The 19745-nt window shown below is 42.7% G+C and overlaps 1 protein-coding gene across 1 annotated transcript in view; it reads right to left on the minus strand.

Annotated features, from left to right (window-relative positions):
- LOC134223059 (tyrosine-protein kinase-like otk) overlaps positions 1-19745 on the minus strand; it is a 193207-nt gene that overhangs the window by 43371 nt on the left and 130091 nt on the right. Inside the window, exon 4 of the mRNA XM_062702196.1 lies at positions 9345-9513. Within this exon, the coding sequence (XP_062558180.1) occupies positions 9345-9513 (169 nt within the window). The remainder of the gene's footprint in view (positions 1-9344; positions 9514-19745) is intronic.

Raw genomic sequence — 19745 nt, forward strand, 5'->3', positions numbered from 1 at the left:
GTAGTTTGTCAATAACTCATTCCAGAGGCTAAATTTCAAAATGTGTTGTATGGTGCACTTCTAGTGCAAAGGTTTATCTACAACTCTGCCTAACAGTTCGTTGTTTGAATTTCACTAATAACGAAGCTATAGCGCTAGTAACAGTAACTTAGACTAAATGATTGCATATTTTGTTATCATTTAGTATAAGTATAGCAACTAGCACCGTAACTCCTTTAATAGTAGAATTCGAGTATCCACCTGTTAAGGAGAGTTGTAGAAAAACCTTGGCACTAAAAGTTCACCATGCAATACATTTTGAACTTAGACCTCTGGAATGAGTTATTGACAAACTACTAAATGATCGAAGGCAGATTACTAAATGATCGATAACATCCTTGCTTGGTAGTCATATGGCTACTGCTTCTGCCTCATACGCAGGAGGTCGTGGGTTCAATCCCAGGTCCGTTCCATTCTCCTACTTTGTATCTTGCTCTTTATTTCTCATGTTCTAGCAATCGCTAGAACTGGAAATGGACTTCCATACCGTTTCCATTACTATTCCTATACCTTCAACTTGAGTATTCTATCAGTAATCTGCTAGAATTGGAAATGAACTATAGAGCTCGTTAGAAATTAGAAATTCCATCAGTTACCTTCTCCTATCTATCACATTGGCAGCTCGTTAACCAAGACGGACCTCTGCCTCTCCAACCTAACCCAGAAATTCCAACAAATTCCGCATAAACTCGTGGCAAGTGCAGAGGTATGGCTTGCAGTGGGCGAGTGATTGCATTATCATTTTCTCCCTCTTTCCTACATTGACTTGCATTCTGACGTGGCAGGCGCCAGTATGACCTAACAAATGAGATCACCAGTACTTGTACATTGAAGATGTGTGCTAGTCCCAAGCAAACATCTGTTGGTTCCCTGTGCAAGGACAGCTGATCTGGTCATAATGGAGTAGCAACTACGAGCAGTCAATCAAGCTCAAGCTCAAGCTCAAGCTCAATTTTTAGAAGGAATTCTTGGTCGAATGTCAAATTGAATTATTGGCGTAATTTTCATAATTAATTACCTAAATTATTTTCCGAACAAATTCCTCAAGGAATTTCCAAAGAAATTTACGAAGGATTTCTCCTAAAGCAATTTTCGAAGGTACCCCTAAAACAATTTCTGTTTATATTCCTAAAAAAATATCCGAAGGATTTTCTTGGAATTCTTTCTTTGAATTTCCAAAGGAAATTGTGGATATATCCCCGAAGTTAATTTAGAAGGATTTTCTGGGAAATTCATAGAAGCAATTCCAGAAATTTAAGAATGTCGGAAATGCCTATAGGAGTTCATTTGGAAATTCCGGAGGAATGACTGAACCAAACACACCCCCACCACCGACCCCCCCCCATTGTAATAATTTGAAAAATATTCCACAAAATTCCTAGTGACCTTTTCAATAACAGGCGATAAAACGCACTAAAATTTTCACTGCCTGATATATTTTAAATTGATTAACTCCTCCAATTATAGTTCTTACTGCTGACGCGAAATTATAAATGACCCAATTACGCCAAAAATGCTGGTGCCCACCAGTATCAGGAGGCAGCAGGGACTATGTCCAAGGGCTTGACGATCCCTCCCCAGGCCATCTGTGGTGCCTACCTAGGATGTGGTGGGGTTTGACAGTGGGCCCTGTTAAACCTCTATAAAAAGCTGCATGTATCCGCAAGTAGGCTCCGCCAAAGCGACCGTGTGCCGCTCAAAGCGCACAAGCCCAAGTCCTGGTGTTAGGTTAGGTGGGACGCTAAACAGCCCTGACACGACGGCCCTCCGACGAGACAAATGGTTTGCGCAAGCCCAATAAGCTGCCTTTAAAAACAACTATTACGAACGACATAGAAGATAATACGACTCGATACAATCGGCAACGACCTAGGCGACGAATAAAGGATCACGATTGGAAGCTTGGAACATGGAACTGCAAGTCGCTAGGTTTCGCAGGTTGCGACAGGATAATCTACGATGAATTACATCCCCGCAACTTCGACGTCGTAGCGCTGCAGGAAATCTGTAGGACAGGATAGAAAGTGTGGAAAAGCGGGCATCGAGGGGCTACCTTCTACCAAAACTGTGGCACCACCAACGAGCTGGGAACCGGCTTCATAGTGCTGTGAAAGATGCGCCAACGTGTGATTGGGTGGCAGCCAATCAACGCAAGGATGTGCAAGCTGAGGATAAAAGGCCGTTTCTTCAACTATAGCATCATCAACGTGCACTGCCCACACGAAGGGAGACCTGACGACAAGGAAGAAGCGTTATTTGCAAAGCTGGAGCAGATATACGCTGCGGGACGTCAAAATCGTCATCGGTGACATGAACGCTCAGGTAAGAAGAGAGGAAATGTATAGACCGGTCATCGCACCGGATAGTCTGCATATCGTATCGAACGACAACGGCCAACGATGCATAAACTTTGCAGCCTCCCGCGGAATGATAGTCCGAAGCACTTTCTTCCCCCGCAAGAATATCCACAAGGCCACATGGAAATCACCTAATCAAGTAACGGAAAACCAAATCGACCACGTTCTAATCGACGGTAAATTCTTCTCCGACATCACGAACGTACGCACTTACCGCAGTGCGAATATTGAATCCGACCACTACCTCGTTGCAGTATGTCTGCGCTCAAAACTCTCGACGGTGAACAACACGCGTCGGAGTCGTCCGCCGCAGCTAAACATTGGGCGGCTACAAAACGGTAGACTAGCCCAAGACTACGCGCAGCAGCTGGAAGTGGCACTTCCAACGGAAGAGCATCTAGGCGCAGCATCTCTTGAAGATGGTTGGAGAGATATTCGATCCGCACCGGAAGCACCGCAACCGCTACACTAGGCACGGTGGCTCCGGATCAGAGAAACGACTGGTATGACGGCGAATGTGAGCAGTTAGTTGAGGAGAAGAATGCAGCATGGGCGAGATTGCTGCAACACCGCACGAGGGCGAACGAGGCACGATACAAACGGGCGCGGAACAGACAAAACTCGATTTTCCGGAGGAAAAAGCGCCAGCAGGAAGATCGAGACCGTGAAAAGACGGAGGAACTGTACCGCGCTAATAACGCACGAAAGTTCTATGAGAAGTTGAACCGTTCACGTAAGGGCCACGTGCCACAGCCCGATATGTGTAAGGACATAAACGGGAACCTTCTTACAAACGAGCGTGAGGTGATCCAAAGGTGGTGGCAGCACTACGAAGAGCACCTATATGGCGATATGGCAGACAACGGTGGCGATATGGTAATGAACCTAGGAGCACGCGCACAGGACATGCGACTTCCGGCTCCGAATCTCCAGGAAATGCAGGAGGAGATCGGCCGGCTGAAAAACAACAAGACCATCTACCAGGAGAGCTGTTTAAACACGGTGGTGAGGCACTGGCTAGAGCGCTGCACTGGGTGATTACAGAGGTTTGGGAGGATGAGGTTCTGCCGCAGGAGCAACTACCGCGCAATCACATTGCCGCCTACAAGGTACTCTCCCAAATTGTATGCCGCTGACTAACACCAATTGCAAGAGAGTTCGTGGCGCAGTACTAGGCGGGATTTATTGTTGAACGCTCTACCACAGATCAGGTGTTCGCCATACGTCAGATATTGCAGAAATGCCGCGAATACAACGTGCCCATACATCATCTATTTATCGACTTCAAAGCCGCATATGATACAATCGATCGGGACCAGCTATGGCAGCTAATGCACGAAAACGGATTTTTGGATAAACTGATACGGTTGATCAAGGCGACGATGGATCGGGTGATGTGCGTAGTTCGAGTTTCAGGGGCATTCTCGAGTCCCTTCGAAACGCGCAGAGGGTTACGGCAAGGTGATGGTCTTTCGTGTCTGCTATTCAACATCGCTTTGAAGGGAGTCATATGAAAGGCAGGGATTGACACGAGTTGTACGATTTTCACGAAGTCCGTCCAGTTATTTGGTTTCGCAGACGACATTGATATCATGGCACGTAACTTTGAGAGGATGGAGGAAGCCTACATCAGACTGAAAAGCGAAGCTAAATGGATTGGACTTAGGGTGGTCGGTATTGGCCATTTTTTACAAATACCGGTATTCGGTATTTGGTGGAGTCAATACCGGTAATACCGGTAGAATACCGGTTTTGTGAAAATTTCAGGTATTAAAAGAAAAACTTTTGAATTGGACTTTTGGATGAAAACCAATATTTGTTGACAAACTTCTGATGTTAAAATCATTGCTTGTTGAGCTGGCCAAAGAAAAAAGTAGACATTACATACTGAGGGACTCATCTCCCATCCCGCTTTGGATTTTGTTGGCAACTACTGAAAATGCCCTCTCTGGTTCAACCGAAGTTGGACGAATGGTTCCAAGACAGTCAAAATCAGTATCAAATACTTGCCCTTAATTCCTTCAGATTCTTATAGTAGGAGAATTCTTTACGGATTGTATGCAAGGATCCTGGCGTCAACGTATTTGCCACCACTATTGCAAGTGTTTTGGTCTGCTACAGTCTCTTCACAAGTTGTTCTTTAACCAATAATCAAGAAAAATTATCCATAGAGACATCTTCTACGTACCGATCGTCAGGTATGGTCGTTGTCTCAGTTTCAACGATCGCATCAGGAATGATTAGACGCTTCAAGACCCCGTCCGTTTATTTAATCAAAGTAGCTCTAGATGCCTCGGAGAAAAATCTAAAAGATCGGCGTATTTGGATCGTCTCTCTTATTATTTATTCCTTAAAAGCATTGAATAAGTGGCAGAAATTTCTGAGGTTTGATTTGATAATTGTTCCAACATAAATTGGAGCGCCACGTCGGCTTCATATAGAGTGCAGAACTCACTGAGGAGTAGTTTCACAGCAGCTTGAACAGTTTCGAGGGCTTGAATTATTTCACCAACCACCAAACAATCATCACTGAAGTTGAGTTGTATTAAAGCTTCAACTCATGGATGCGTTTGAGCACATGTTATTTATGCCTTGGCATCAGCCACCAATTCAAATTCTTTTCCGAATTTAGAACGGACATATTTTTGCAGAAAATCGTTTGTCACAGGTGATCTATGGAAAAGAACTATTACGGCTCGTACCTTTTTCATAATTTCATACATTGCGGAAAAATTCTCGACGATGTCAACAATGTTCATTGAAGAAAAAAGGTCATTCGCAGTTTGACTGATGGCTAGAGGATGAAGCTACAGGTATGAGTAATGACGATGATGGTCGATTTTTGTTGTGGCGTGAACGTCGTCAATGATGCTTACTTGGGCAAAGTTATTCATGCGCGCATTAAATTGTTGTATTTTTTTGCACGATGAGTCTTTACTGCATGTAATCGAATATTTGTCCCATCTATGCTGGATTTCTTATTTATATGGGACAGATATTTTATAACAGGCAGTTAAGCTGATACATGTAGGTGAAAATTATTCGAGATTTTTCATACTGACAGCAAAATTTGAAGTACCGAAAATACCGGTATTTTCCGTCTCTAATACCGGTATTTTCGGTACCCAAAATTGGCCGGTAATACCGGTATTACCGGTTTCGGTACTACCGGTTAGACCACCCTAATTGGACTAGTCATTAACACGTCGAAGACGAAGTACATGATAGGAAGAGGCTCAAGAGAGGTCAATGTAAACCACCCACCACGAGTTTCTATCGGTGGTGACGAAATCGAGGTGGTTGAAGAATTCGTGTACTTGGGCTCACTGGTGACCGCCGATAACGATACCAGCAGAGAAATTCGGAGGCGCATAGTGACTGGAAATCGTACGTACTTTGTACTCCGCAAGACGCTCCGATCGAATAGAGTTCGCCGCCGTACCAAACTGACTATCTACAAAACGCTTATAAGACCGGTAGTTCTCTACGGACACGAGACCTGGACGATGCTCGTGGAGGACCAACGCGCACTGGGAGTTTTTGAAAGGAAAGTGTTGCGTACCATTTATGGTGGGGTGCAGATGGCGGACGGTACGCGGAGGAGGCGAATGAACCACGAGTTGCATCAGCTGTTGGGAGAACCATCCATCGTTCACACCGCGAAAATCGGAAGACTGCGGTGGGCCGGGCACTTAACCGGTGAAAAGAAATCCGGTGAAAATGGTTCTCGACAACGATTAGACGAAAACACAAAGGCGAGGTGCACAGCGGGCAAGGTGGATCGATCAGGTGGAGGACGATTTGCGGATCCTCCATAGACTGCGTGGTTGGCGACGTGCAGCCATGGACCGAGCTGAATGGAGAAGTCTTTTATGTGCAGCACAGGCCACTCCGGCCTTAGTCTGATAATAAAATAAAAAACCAGTATCAGAACTCTGGGCGCGCCAGTTCATGATTGATCCTAGTGGGATACCTGCCGTGACGAGGGCACTAGCAAAGTCTTCCTCAGTTTCGCAGAATACTACTCAGTTCTGAATGTTGCTTCCCAGAATCTTGTACAGACATACTGGTCCTCCTAGTCGAAGCAAAGAGTTTGTGTCACCCGGCTTTATACAGCTGTCAGCCCTTGATGTACTGTGTCCATCTCGAATTCCGCTCGTGTCCATTGACGTTGCCTTTTATTGCCGCGCGATTTATGTGCAGTACAGTTATTCAAATCTTCACATCTTCGCTCCTGTATGCTTGAACGATGACATTTGCTATTTTAATATTCATCCTAATTTTTTAGTTACATTTGTTGTAATTTAGGTGAGCACGCGCTTTTTAAAGTTTGTATGAAAATTATTATGAAAGCAATAACTTTTGTGGAAAACAGTATCGCGTAGAAATCCAATTTCAAAACCATATAGCGCTTTCAGGGGCACATAACTCCAAAAGCAAACGACAAGCAAAAGTGAAAAGCATTTTTTTTACCTTTGCTCACTTGTAGCATACACGAAAAAATGGGTTTCAGATGTGATAATCGTTCATAAATTTACATTTGGTCGGGGTTCAGCGAAACCGCACCAAGCGCCTTTTTGACTGACTAGTGATATTTTGTTCGTAGAATGAAAACCGAAAGTAATTCACATCAATTCATTCATACATTTGTTGAAGGATATCCCCAGCTATAGGGTAGAAAAATATCCGATACGATTTGTGATCAATTGAATCTGCTACACGAAAATTTGTGCAAGAAAATGGGTAATTTTCCATTGGCGCTTGGTGCGATTTGGCTGAACCCCGGCCATTTGTGGCATTGTGGTAGCCATTTTTGGACTCTGTAGTAATTTACCTTGAGCTCTAAAATACCGGCAACTGGTAACATATGTAATTTGAAAGACAACAGATAGTCTTTGTCTGTCACTGAATAATGGGAAATTCAAATTAACATTCAAAAGAATAACATCAATATCAATAATGAGCATTTTGCTTTCTTCATAACTTTTTTTTTTTTTCTTGTGAAGGTTTACTGGCGGGACTCTGAATGAGTAGAAACCTCTGCACCAGGCCTTTGATGATACCGTAGCATAATATCTTTCGAAGCAGTTTGCCAGCCGTACACGGAACATGTCGTCCAAGAAGACGCTGTTGCAACTGAATCAGAGGGAATTACGTTCATTTTCTTGTCAGAGTCAAACTATTTTGTCAGTTTTTATGCTATTTAGACGTTTATTGTCATTGTACGCGCTCGAAATCGACTGAAGCAGTTTTTCGACTCACATGGAACATGTTGCCCAATGCTTCATCGAAGAAACTGAGTCGGAAGTTTTTTTCAAGTATAAAAAGTGTTCAATCCCTGATTTACAAAAATGACAAGTTAATAACTTTTGAAGCAGTTTTCCAGCCGTACAAGGATCATGTCGTCCATTAAGACACTGTTGAACTGGCTCAAAAGACATTACATTTACAACTCTAATAGATACTCTCTCCCATTATCTCATTCCTAATCATATAGATTTTTTTTAAATCTTTCGTTTATTTTGGAGGCTCAATTGCCGAATCATATAGATTGATCTGTACGATGTCATTCTTGTCTTTATGGTCAGAAGGTATGAAGTATGCGTTCCTTGAATTACTTTGTTTGCCTAAGTTATTGGTTCATCCTGTGTCAATACTATCAAACACAATGTAAGTTATGTCTTGTAAAAAGTGGAAACTGTTCGTGCATTTAGTCTTTTTTATTGTTATTCCTTTGTCAAGGTATTACTATTATTATGTTCGTTTGATCGTTTCGTTCGCTTGATCGTTTCCAAACTAACTGTCATTATCTTTCATGTACTAATGATCAGTTATGAGTCAGCTATAGGATTCACTTTTCGGTGGCAAAGTAAAGCTGCATCACGCCTATTCCCTACTATTAGTAAAAATTATCGTGAATGAAGCCGTCATAAGATTGTTCATATACCATCATTAAAATGTGTGGTATTTTTTATTATTGCTCTTCGAAGTGAGGCATAACAAAATAAAACTGGCACCACGTTCCTAGTTTTGAAAAACTTCTACTCAGTGAATCCAGCAGTTGATTCCCTACGAATGTCTTGAATACTTTGTTTTTCAATAAATGCCTAGCTAGCTAAATAAGCTTGGCTACGACTCATCGCCACAAGGAACGCATCAGAAAAGTATTGCCGAAAAGAAGAGAACTCACATCATTATCACTGATGAAAAAGGCCTCTGCCTGACTGCACTACCATTCAAGGCTCCAAGAGACGTTGTCCGTTGGATTACATGCATATGCCGTAAATTAGTGCGTCAATGCCAGATATGTAACACGGCACCAAACAAAAATAGTCAACATGTGATACCACCACGACAGGATATGTCTTTGGTTGCCATATCAGTGCTAATGGCGTAAGCCGACCCACCGCGGCAAGGTAACATATCCGAGGGAAGGATTTTTGCTATCTTCTTAACTTTGCTAACAAAAGTCAAATCGCTTCACATCAATAACTGTCTGTCAGCATTGGAAGTTTTCTTTTTTTCCCAATGAAATCAAAATGGAAATAAAATAGACACAATTTTAATGAATTTCCGATCTCCTGTCCCTTAATTTTTACACTTTAATTTCAGCTTCGTTTTAATGATTCGGTGGCAGACACTGATGCGAAACAATCCGTCTTTTTGATGCTTGCATCGTACCCAACTCCCACATATGCTTTTCATTCGTTCGTTCGTCAAACACCAATGAATGAACAATAGGGTGAATGTTAGTGCCACGATTTTTAACTTTGAACTTGCTTCAAAAGTGTTCGAATACAATGCATTTAATGCAGCTAAATAACACGTCAGCGAACTGTATATACGTTTGTATCATACATTCATACTTCCAGATGAAATATTGATCAATCATGTTGAACCCTACTGTCTATCGCACACACAGCGCTCACACACGTTCTGAACCTGTACCTGAACCACTCGATGTGCATTCCGTCGTCGTCTCTTCCGGAATTGATGATGCTGCTGCCATTTCCGCTGCCATGATTGGATGAGCTTCCCGTGTGACACTTCAGCACCACTGCACCGTTGCCCTTTTCCGATTCGTGCTTCACCAGTTGCACCACCGGAGCGGAAGTACCTGCAAAAGGACATACAGAGAACGAAAAAAATATATAGAAGGATGTTACAGCATCACCGTTTGGAGAAGATTAAATTTTTCAAACGAACTGAACCACCGTATTATTTGATTATATCTCAACTCAATGGACCTGTGAAGAGCTTCAACGTAATTCAATCCGGGCAAGTTTTCTAAATAGCCAATTGGCACACTTATCACTCTCTTTCGAGAACGAGTTCAGATCCAAAGTCGTCGCTTTTTATTATCGCAATCATCGTTTATTCCCAGAACACACTCCGTCAAGTTTGGTGCGGCCCGTGTGAACGGACGAGAAGCTAAACTTCTAAACTAATAAAAACGTATTGACCATCAATAGAATCGAGTTTCATTTTATCTCATTACATGTTCGGTCAATATTTTTTCTCCCCAACTCCAGGACTTTGTTTCGTGGACCATCAACGATAAACTTACAACCGTGTGCGTATAAATCCGAACCGAGGAAGGATGGAGTGGGGATGGCTGGGGAGAGTTCTGAAACACTTAAATCTGTCCAATACCGCAACAGCTTCTTTGTCAGGTCATAACTTTTTACGACTTCGCGGAACTGGAATTCTTCAGAAACGCCGCGAATGGGTAGAGATTCTGAGCTGCAGAATAGAGGAAACATTTATATTCGCAGCCATGGCTGATTGCTTTAATCTGACTATATTTGAAACACAGTGAATGTTAATTTTCGTTCTTTTAATACTAATTAAGCAGAGTTTGAAATAGAGATCAGTAAACATTTGAAATGCTTGTAAAGATTATTCAGAAAATATTGATATTTTTCTCCGCCCTCCATCCAACCCGTTCTCAAACAAAAGCATTTCAAATTGCCGGTTTTGACACCCAGACCAACCTCTCCAGCCGAGGAGAAAAGTGGGCTTATTTATAACAATCACTACGACTGCTCATCCAATATACCTTCCAACTTGCATCTTTCTTCGACCTGGCAGTTTGATTTCTTAAAGAACGAACGCCCAACACAACAAAAAAAAATCGTAAAACTGCGAAACAAAAGACCCGGTAAACTTTCCGAGGTGCTAAACTTGTGCTTATCCGTGCAATTATTATTGCCCTCCACTCCCGCCGACGATTGAACCGGCCAAGCTGGCTCTGCCGGGGGGCACGACGACGATGGTCCCTTTTCTTTTAAGGGCCACGTGGGTTGAACGGAATTTATCATTCAGGAACGCCAACAAAATCGAAACGAAGCAAAAACCGTGCGGCTGGTGCGGGTAACTTTGCTAGCCAAAAGACGAACTCGTCGTTGAACAACGGCTAATGAATACCGACGAGCGAGCGCGAGCGTCGGTTCTCATCCTTTCAGTATTTCGCGTGTGTAATTAACCCATTTTCAGCAATCACGAAACAAGTTTTTCCGTTCCCGTAGCTCGGTGTGCCTTCTTCCTGATAACCAGCGGAACATGGAAGTTCATTTCGATTCTGAACCACGCGCCCACGATGATGCCCCGTGTATAGCTTGGAGGATCGGGATTTAGCTAGTAGTTGATGATAATTTCAGTTCAGTCGCTCGTTAGCCATGTAGCACGGAATTGAGCGCTAAGTGAAATCGGAAATGGAGCCCCTAACGAACTGTTTCGCTCAGCGCGCTAGCTGCAGGAGACCTAATCCCCTCTTTTAGGAATCTTGGTTGATTGTTAACGAGGAACTCACAGGTGCGAGCCAGAAGTTTTGTTTTGATTGCTTCGAAATTTTCAATCCGCATAATGAGAAAACGACAATAGGTAGGTACATGTCGATACATATATGTATTTATTCATTCAAAATTAAACTAGAATATGTAGGGGAACTGCTCCTGGAGTTCATCTCATGGCTCCGATCCCATAAAAAACAAAGCAATGGAAAGGTATTTGTTTTATTTCTTATTTTGGTGATGTTTTTCAGCATGTTGACAAAATAAGCGACGAAATTGGTGCCGTACTTCTTTGTTTCGCGATGTGATGAATATATGTTCAGTGAGAACATTTCCCCTTTATGTGGGTAGTCTTTTATGCCCTTTCATAAAGTCGCTGACTTCTATTCGGCTCTCTTTTGAATATTTATTTTGCAATTATTCTTTTCAACATTTGTGCTTAGTGACCAGCCCAGAGCAGCCTGTTGTATATTAAACTCACTTGTTTTTTCGTTGCTCACTAGATTTAGCTTGTGTTTCATGCATCTTTAGTACAAAGCTGGCAAACTACATGAACCTGTCATGTTTCCTTGTGGAAAAATATTGCTTGCCATTATTCTACAAGAAAAAAGGACATTTTGCTCATACTAGAGCCGCTGTCGAATTTTGTTTGGTAATGAGTGGGGTTTGAGTAAAATACCTCAGCGTTTCAATTGGCGAGCAGCAAGCCATGACTCTACGGACTCTACCTCTTCTTGACAGATCTCCACGGAGAGCCGCTGTCATATAATTTCGTTCCGGCCTTTTTAGGGCCACACATTTTGACGATCCTGCCAGTCTTTTTTTTTTGGAACCTGTCGCTGATTTCATAAGGTGAGTTAAATTCAAATGGTTAAATTGTGGAGAATGGTTTGAGGTTGGCAAAATCACAACACGCGTCTGGAAAACCGTCAAAAAATGTGGTTTGGAGAATCATAAGGCGTATGTGAAAGACGGCCGAAACATGTTTTGCAGTTTGATAAACTGCAAGGTGCGTATGGGAGACTAAAGGCAAATGGTTGACGATCTAGAAAATCTCAAAGACCTGCGAGCATTGAGTTGGGTTAAAATGAATTAGGAATTATGTAGCCACTTGGCTGTGTTAGTGTGCATGAGACTACCAGGTTAGCGGTGATATAACGAAAATCTCATAGGGAGAAATATTTCAAATTGCAAAAATGATTGGAAAGCCAAACATAAAGTTATTTTGGAATACACTGACTTAGTAGCCATAGCGCGATTATCTGTTGGATCAGATATCTTGGAATTTTCAAAATAATAATGCTACTGGAGTTCAGAAAACTATTCAGAAGTTCGAATCTATTATGCGTAGCTTAACCAGTTTGTTTTGGAGCTATTGGCACTCGACAATTTGCGAAATTTAAGAAAAAAGTTATTTTCTAGGCGTTTGTTCAGAAAGTCAACATGTGATGAAACTCAGGTAGATGGTAGATGCGTAACTAAAAGATGGATAAAATGTACGGAATCAGATATACAGAATATGGCTGCAACCTATAATGTTTCAATATCATAACACTGAAAACCAGTTTAGTTTAACATTTAAATGATTGGCGTCGCTTGTGCACATGAAGCTTACTAGTTGTTCGATATATCTCGATCTATAAGAACTATAAAATTATTGACTTCTATATTATTGCTTTGGGGCCTCCTTAGCCGTGCGGTAAGACGCGCGGCTACAAAGCAAGACCATGCTGAGGGTGGCTGGGTTCTATCACCGACGTTCCGACGAGTCACTGGCGCTCTCTGGTGGTCTCAAACTTTTTAACGGTCATGTCATTTGCTTTTCCGGGCGATCGCTCCTGACAAATGAGCTAAGACACAACTCCGTTGCAATGTTTATACACGTAGGTTGGTGGCTGAGCTATGAAAACTTTGCGAGCCATTATGCGGATGGCGGTAGTGTTCGATGATTTTTCATCATGGCGTCGTGGGCAGCAAATTTGAATTATTTACCATGGACTATGGAGTGAAACGTCGGTTCGTCGGTGGTTCTATTCCCGGTGCCGGTCTAGGCAATTTTTGGATTGAAAATTTTCTCGACTTCTCTGGGCATAAAAGTAGCATCGTGTGAGCCTCATAATATACGAATACAAAAATAGTAACTTGGCTTAGAAACCTCGCAGTTAATAACTGTGGAAGTGCTTAAATGAACACTAAGCTGCAAGGCGGCAATGTCCCATTTAGGGGATGTAATGCCAATAAGAAGAAGAAGAAGATTATTGCTTTGGGATTAACACCTTGACGTTGAGAGAGTTTATTTTGGTGTTTTGTTTTCGAAGGTATAAATCGGTTTCTCAAATGCAACAAATGTTCACCATCGTCTCGTTTTAGTAACCCAGGTTCAAATAACCCTGTGCTAGAAGATTTTTTTTTGCGTTTTTGATGAGAAAAGAAGGAGAATGTGGGGTTTGAGTAAAATACCTCAGTGTGTGTTCATAGATTCATACCTCAGCGTGTCAATCGGCGACAACAAGCCATGACTCTGCTTCTTCTTGACAGATCTCCATGGCGATGATCTTTCCGAAACTTTTCACGAACACAAAAGCACGGTTCGTGGTTATAAGAAATCAGAACAAATTAGATTTTCTCGAGAGTTCACTTCGGTTCACAAATGTAAACATTGGACGAATGCTTTGGGGAGTCCAGCACCAGATTCAGGAGCCGTTGCCAGACCTCGGATCTATTCCCAAATTTGAAAATAATATAGCAATATACTAACCGCTAATGTTTTGCTATTATTAATGAACTGTGAACTTGAACGAATTGTCAAATACCCTTCAATGAATAAAAACGAACAGTGACATATCCGCGAAGCGTTCATAGCACTTGACTTGACCATGCCTTTAAAGATACATAAAATTACCAAATCTCTCACATCAAGTACTTTGGGTAAAAAATCGGCATTGTATACCATTCTTTGGCAACACGCTTTCATCAACCGACACTGAAAACAACATCGAACAAAAAAAAAATAAAAAAATAAAAATCAGGAGGTCCGGTCGACTGGTAGCGGAGAAACTGTCGGAATATTAGCCTCGACAGCGGCAACCTTCCCCTCCATAAGTAGGCTAAGCAGGGAATGTGGACTGCATTTTCGCCCTTCGACTGAAGGGCCTCCGAGTCCGTACGATAGCGACTGATGGAGAAACTTATTTAACTCTTATAATAGCCCTGAAAAGGCTGTTTGTTTCGGCTTTGTCCAAATAATAAGAGAAGATCGAGTCTTCAAACATCGATGTATCGCGCGCAAGCTTGGCATTGGTCATGTCATGAGCACGCATGTTGACAAAAAGAAGCAACAAAATTTGTGCTGTATTTCTTTGTTTCGCGATGAGATGAATATATGTTCAGTGAGATGGAGATCGGAACAGTTTCCTTATATCAAGAATACTTAAAAAATTGCAACAAAACTGTCGCCCGGCGGCTTCCCGGCCTTCGGCAACAACACCAGTTTTTGTCTTTTCCATCTTTCGGGGAATCTACACTCATCTAGGCATCTTTGCATAGCTAGCCTGAACATGTTCGGGTTCGCTATGATTGCTGCCTTGAGAGCGCTGTTTGGAACTCCATCAGGCCCTGGAGCTTTGTTCGTTACCAGGGATTTGGCCACCGCGAGTAACTCTTCGTTCGTCACCGGAGCCACCATTTCGGCCGCACCCATATTGCCTTGTGGTGCAGGAGGCCAGGGACTTGTGGCTCGAGACGGGAATAGTACCTCGATAATCCTCGCCAACCTATCCGGGGACCGTTCAGAGGGTGAAGAGCTCCCTTTGGTCTTGGCAATCACTATCCTGTAGGCGCCACCCCACGGATTCGCGTTGGTTCCATCGCATAGGTTGTCGAAACACGCTCTCTTACTGCTCTTAATGGCCTTGTTAAAGGCCAGTTTCGCAGCTCGAAACACTTCACGGCGGTCTGCTCTTTCATCCTCGGTGCGGGCACGTTGCATCCTTTGTCTAGCCTTGAGGCAGGTTGATCGAAGGGCCGCAATCTCTTCACTCCACCAGTATATCGGCGTCTGTCGGCAGGGTTTTCCTCGGCATGGTGGCGTCACACGCGCGTGATAGGACAGCTACCAACGCATCCCCGCTTAGACCTTCAGTGTTGGCTTCCAGTCCCAGGGCCGCGGTGAAAACTTCGCTGTCGAAGTGATTGGTTCTCCACCCCCGGACCTGACAGGGATCCCCGGACCTCGGATGTTGCACGCCATAGTTGATCTTAAAGCGAATTGCTAGATGATCACTATGGGTGTAACCCTCGTCCACCCTCCAGTCCAAGTCTGGTGCCAGACCAGGACTGACAAACGTTACGTCAATCCATGACTCGACCCCGTTCCTTCTGAACGTGCTAGCGGAACCATCATTGACTAGCACTGTAACGCTTGACCCCTTCGATTGGTGCAGCGGCTGCCCCACTCCACTGCCCAAGCGTTAAAATCTCCTGCTATGACGACCGGCTTACGACCCACTAGATCAGACGATAGCCTATCGATCATCTGGTTGAACTGTTCTAATGGCCACCTTGGTGGGGCATAGCAGCTACAATAGAACACACCATTGATCTTGGCTATCGCGACACCCTCAGCAGAGGAGTGTACCACTTCTTGGATCAGGTACCGTCCGTCGTGCAAATAGCCGTTATCCTAGACCCGTTCGCCACCCAATTGCCGTTATCGACAGGGACGTTGTACGGGTCGGACAGCAGGGCGACATTTTTTTCCAAATTGGTCACTAAAATTGTAATAATAATGTTTGGGGTATTATCGCCGATTTTTAATCCCAAGTCCTACGTCCACTTACCGGTTATGTCACAGACATTACGTACTGTTCGTTTGTTTTTAGGGATATTAACCCTCAAGGCCATTCATCTCTAATGACTCGCGCACGGCAGGAACTGCTCGTTTTAAACACAAAGAAAGTCTTGCGGTGGACCCAAAGGCCTTGCATCATTTGGATGTCAGTGTTAAGAATACACGAACTGGATTAGTTACATCTGAAATGTTTACTGGCTTTGGCAAGAATTGAAAATTTTAAATAGCTTATCGTTAAAAATTTTAAGTTTCGATGAAATTGGCAAATTACTGGAGAGTGTCCGAGTTGATTGATATATAAATCTTCAAATTTTATTGAAAGATAAAGGCGCTATTAACGATTGAAATCTTCCCTTTCAGCGATACGATCTCGCTTTCGATTTTCAAAAATTAAAATGACACTCAGTACAGTAAAAAAGACGTAATGGTTTCGTCAAAACTTTAAAAACGGTCAAATCGATTTAGTGTTTACGGGTGGTATGTAAGTGTCACGTAATTTTTAGGAAGGGCCTTGTCTCATATAATTACATACATATGAAGGGGAGGGTGTCGAAAATCAGAATTCTGTTAGCAAAGCCTATTAGGTTGCCATAAGCTTGCTGCCTTGAGACATGCCCCTTTTTCGTCGTCTATCGTTATCAACTTGGAGCGAATTCTGAAGCCCCTGTTTCTATCATCGTGTTAGGGCCAATCAACGTTTTTGTATTCAAATATTGAGGGATCGATTTCTAGAAATAAGTCATTTTCAGAGCTTTTTTAGTGGAATGCTTAGTTAGAAGTACTCCACTCAAGTTTTAAGTGAAAGACACGGAAGACGACTTACGGCATAAAGAGAGCCAGGCCATCCCGAGCAGGAGAAATTAATTTAATAATAACTCATTCTGTTATTAAGACCATACTCTGTTATAAACTAGCCTGTTCACCAAACGCATCACAAATTATTATTCGTTTAGTATTGAAATACCTTTTTTGGTATTTTACCTCTTATGCAAGGCTAGTTCATACCAATTTCGGTTATAAAGGTATTCGCTCCTGCTCTGGATTTGACCAATTGCCGTTTGGCGGAATATTTAAAATTAACCTAAGACTACGAGTGTTGAAAAGTGAGTAATTAGTAGTGAGTAGTGTGAATTGGTGTGAAGTGGGCGAAGCGAGAAGTGAGGAATGAGAAATTTCTACAACAGTAAAGCACATGTGAAGATTGGACAAATCGAGCATACGAATTATATTCAATTTGCAAAAAAAAAGAGCTAACCGCGGTGGAGGTCGGTACTCGGATTCTGATGGCTATAGGGGTGTGTAGGTAGCTAGTGTGAAGGGGTAATCACGCCTATCTACAGGTTGAGAGTTCGAGTCCCTCCAAGACACGTGGATTCTTTATCGCAAATTTCATATCAATTTGTCCATTTCGAAAAAAATGATTTTCGGCCGAGTTGCCGAATAATATACAATTAATTTCAACTATTTGACTAAACGCAACTGGCCAACTGGAATTTGGCCAAACGACATTCGGCCTGAAAAGTTATGAACGATGTTACATAGCGGTGGAATTAAAGCAGTGGTCCCCAGTCTATTTACTATCAAGGACCGCACATCTATTTTGAGCTGTTGAAGCGGGCCGTAACTGTAGGGTCGTCTCCAGTGTCCCGTACTTGACTGGACTTAAGTCGATAAAATGATCTTGGTTTATATGTTTCTTAAACATCACTTGACATATGCCATATTGACATATGAAAAGTTTTTCCGGGATGTAATGTTTATCAATGCGCCACATGAAGGAAATCTCACGCGGGCCGCAGGAAAAGGATTCGAGGGGCGCACTTTGGAAATTACTGAATTAAAGGAACAGCTTTAACTCGTCTTATTGCAAGAGCACGTTGTTAGATAGTATTTGAGCATTATCAATTAGAAAAATGTGATGAATATATTGTGAAATATCTATTATCAAGCTCCACTTGAAGTTTCTTTTGAAACGGGCTTCGAATCAATCAAACCATGTAAAAATCATGTTTTTGCAACTAGTTGCACAAACTACTAATATTCAACCCATTTGAGTACTATAATGATCATAAACGCACTCTCTTCTTTGGTATGGATGTGAGTTGTATTATGATTGGCAACTTTAAAACCAAAAATTATGATCCGGAATTTCAAAAGAAATATTTTTGTATTTCGTTTGCATTTTCTACGATTGCATCCTACACCCTGATTGGTATTGCAAAAGTAAGTTCAGTGCCTTCGGTATACCTACTACATTAACTTCTCACAAACAAGCCTCCGAGACACGTCTAAGATCGTGCCACTAGACCATTCGACCAAAGTTACTTCATGCCCGACTAAAGCCGTAACTTTCGGAGCCGTCATCGTCGTCCCCTTCACCGACTTGAATGCAAATCTTGAGGACTCACCTCGCATATTTCACTTCCGTAAACAATGTTGCACTAATTAGTGCCCTCCAGGTCATTTATCTTGCGTGCACTCGCAGCAGGTATCTACAGAAATTCGAACGGAAGGAACAGTTCCCGGTGCTTGATGGTGCTTTGTGTTTGCTGCAGTGTGCAATCTGGTCGTCAGTTTCCCCAAAGGTGAATCGAAAAACTTTGCACCAAGAGAGAAGGAGTCATTTTATCCTGCAGTATACATAAGTACCTATCTCTTCCAAAGGCACTGCAGGTTTCGAACGAGTGAAACATGACACGTGTAATGAATGGGGAAAGTTTAACCATTCCAGATTGGCATACTCGGTTTCCGGAAGGATTTATTCCACCTCTGATTAATCAAATTTATGGAATTAGTTCGTTTGTGTGAAAACTGTAAAAATGTGCAAAAAACTTCGTTAAAACATTGCAAAAAGGTGATAATTATCGTTTTTTAAGTTGTAATGACTAAAATAAAAACTCACCCTATAATAAATAGAAATTTTCTATAATAAACTCAATACCAAATTTTCAAAACGACTTATCTTGCTTTCATAAACAAAGATTTTAACGTCGATTTGACGAATCCGAAAGCACTCCAACGCAAACCAACACCATCAACACGTAGATGAAGGCTTCTGCTACCTATTGATGGTGTTGGTTTGCGTGGGAGAGCTTTCAGATTCGTTAAATCGACGTTTGAACCTTTGTTTCTGAAAGCGGATCAGTCGTTTTGAATATTTGGTATTGAATTAGAAAAATTACCAATGAAAAAATCAGGTTAATTTTCTTTGGTTTCTTGAGATGCCCCACTCGACTCTACTACCCCTCTCCGATGTAGTGCAGATCATGCACGGTGTCCTGGGTAGTCTTGGCGCCGGTAGACCGGACGTCATGACCTCTCCGGAACGACCGGGTCGACCCCAGAACCCAGTGGACGAAGACTCGCCAAGCATGAAGAACCTGTCCAGATCCTCCGATAGACGAGGCCCCCTCAATGCGGACGTCTTTCACACACTGGATTGGAGGAACTCCGCTTTATCCCCCTGCAAGGAATCTAGCAAGCAAGAGGTCCCAAGACGCTGTTTCTCCGGAGGACTCCGTGGAAAGCAAGCGATTCCTGTCAGGTGCTATCGGGACGTTTGGTTTTTCCCCGACAGATGACGGGGGACGCAAGCCACCACCGTCAACCAAGACCATTGAGAAGTTAGTACGGATGCTATGAATACGGCACCCTGAGACCTCTATCCCTGTCCGTTCGGCCGTTTTCCTGGTCCTATCACTACCAGCA

Source organism: Armigeres subalbatus, chromosome 3 (genome assembly GCF_024139115.2).
Source record: "Armigeres subalbatus isolate Guangzhou_Male chromosome 3, GZ_Asu_2, whole genome shotgun sequence".
NCBI classification, from domain to species: Eukaryota; Metazoa; Arthropoda; class Insecta; order Diptera; family Culicidae; genus Armigeres; species Armigeres subalbatus.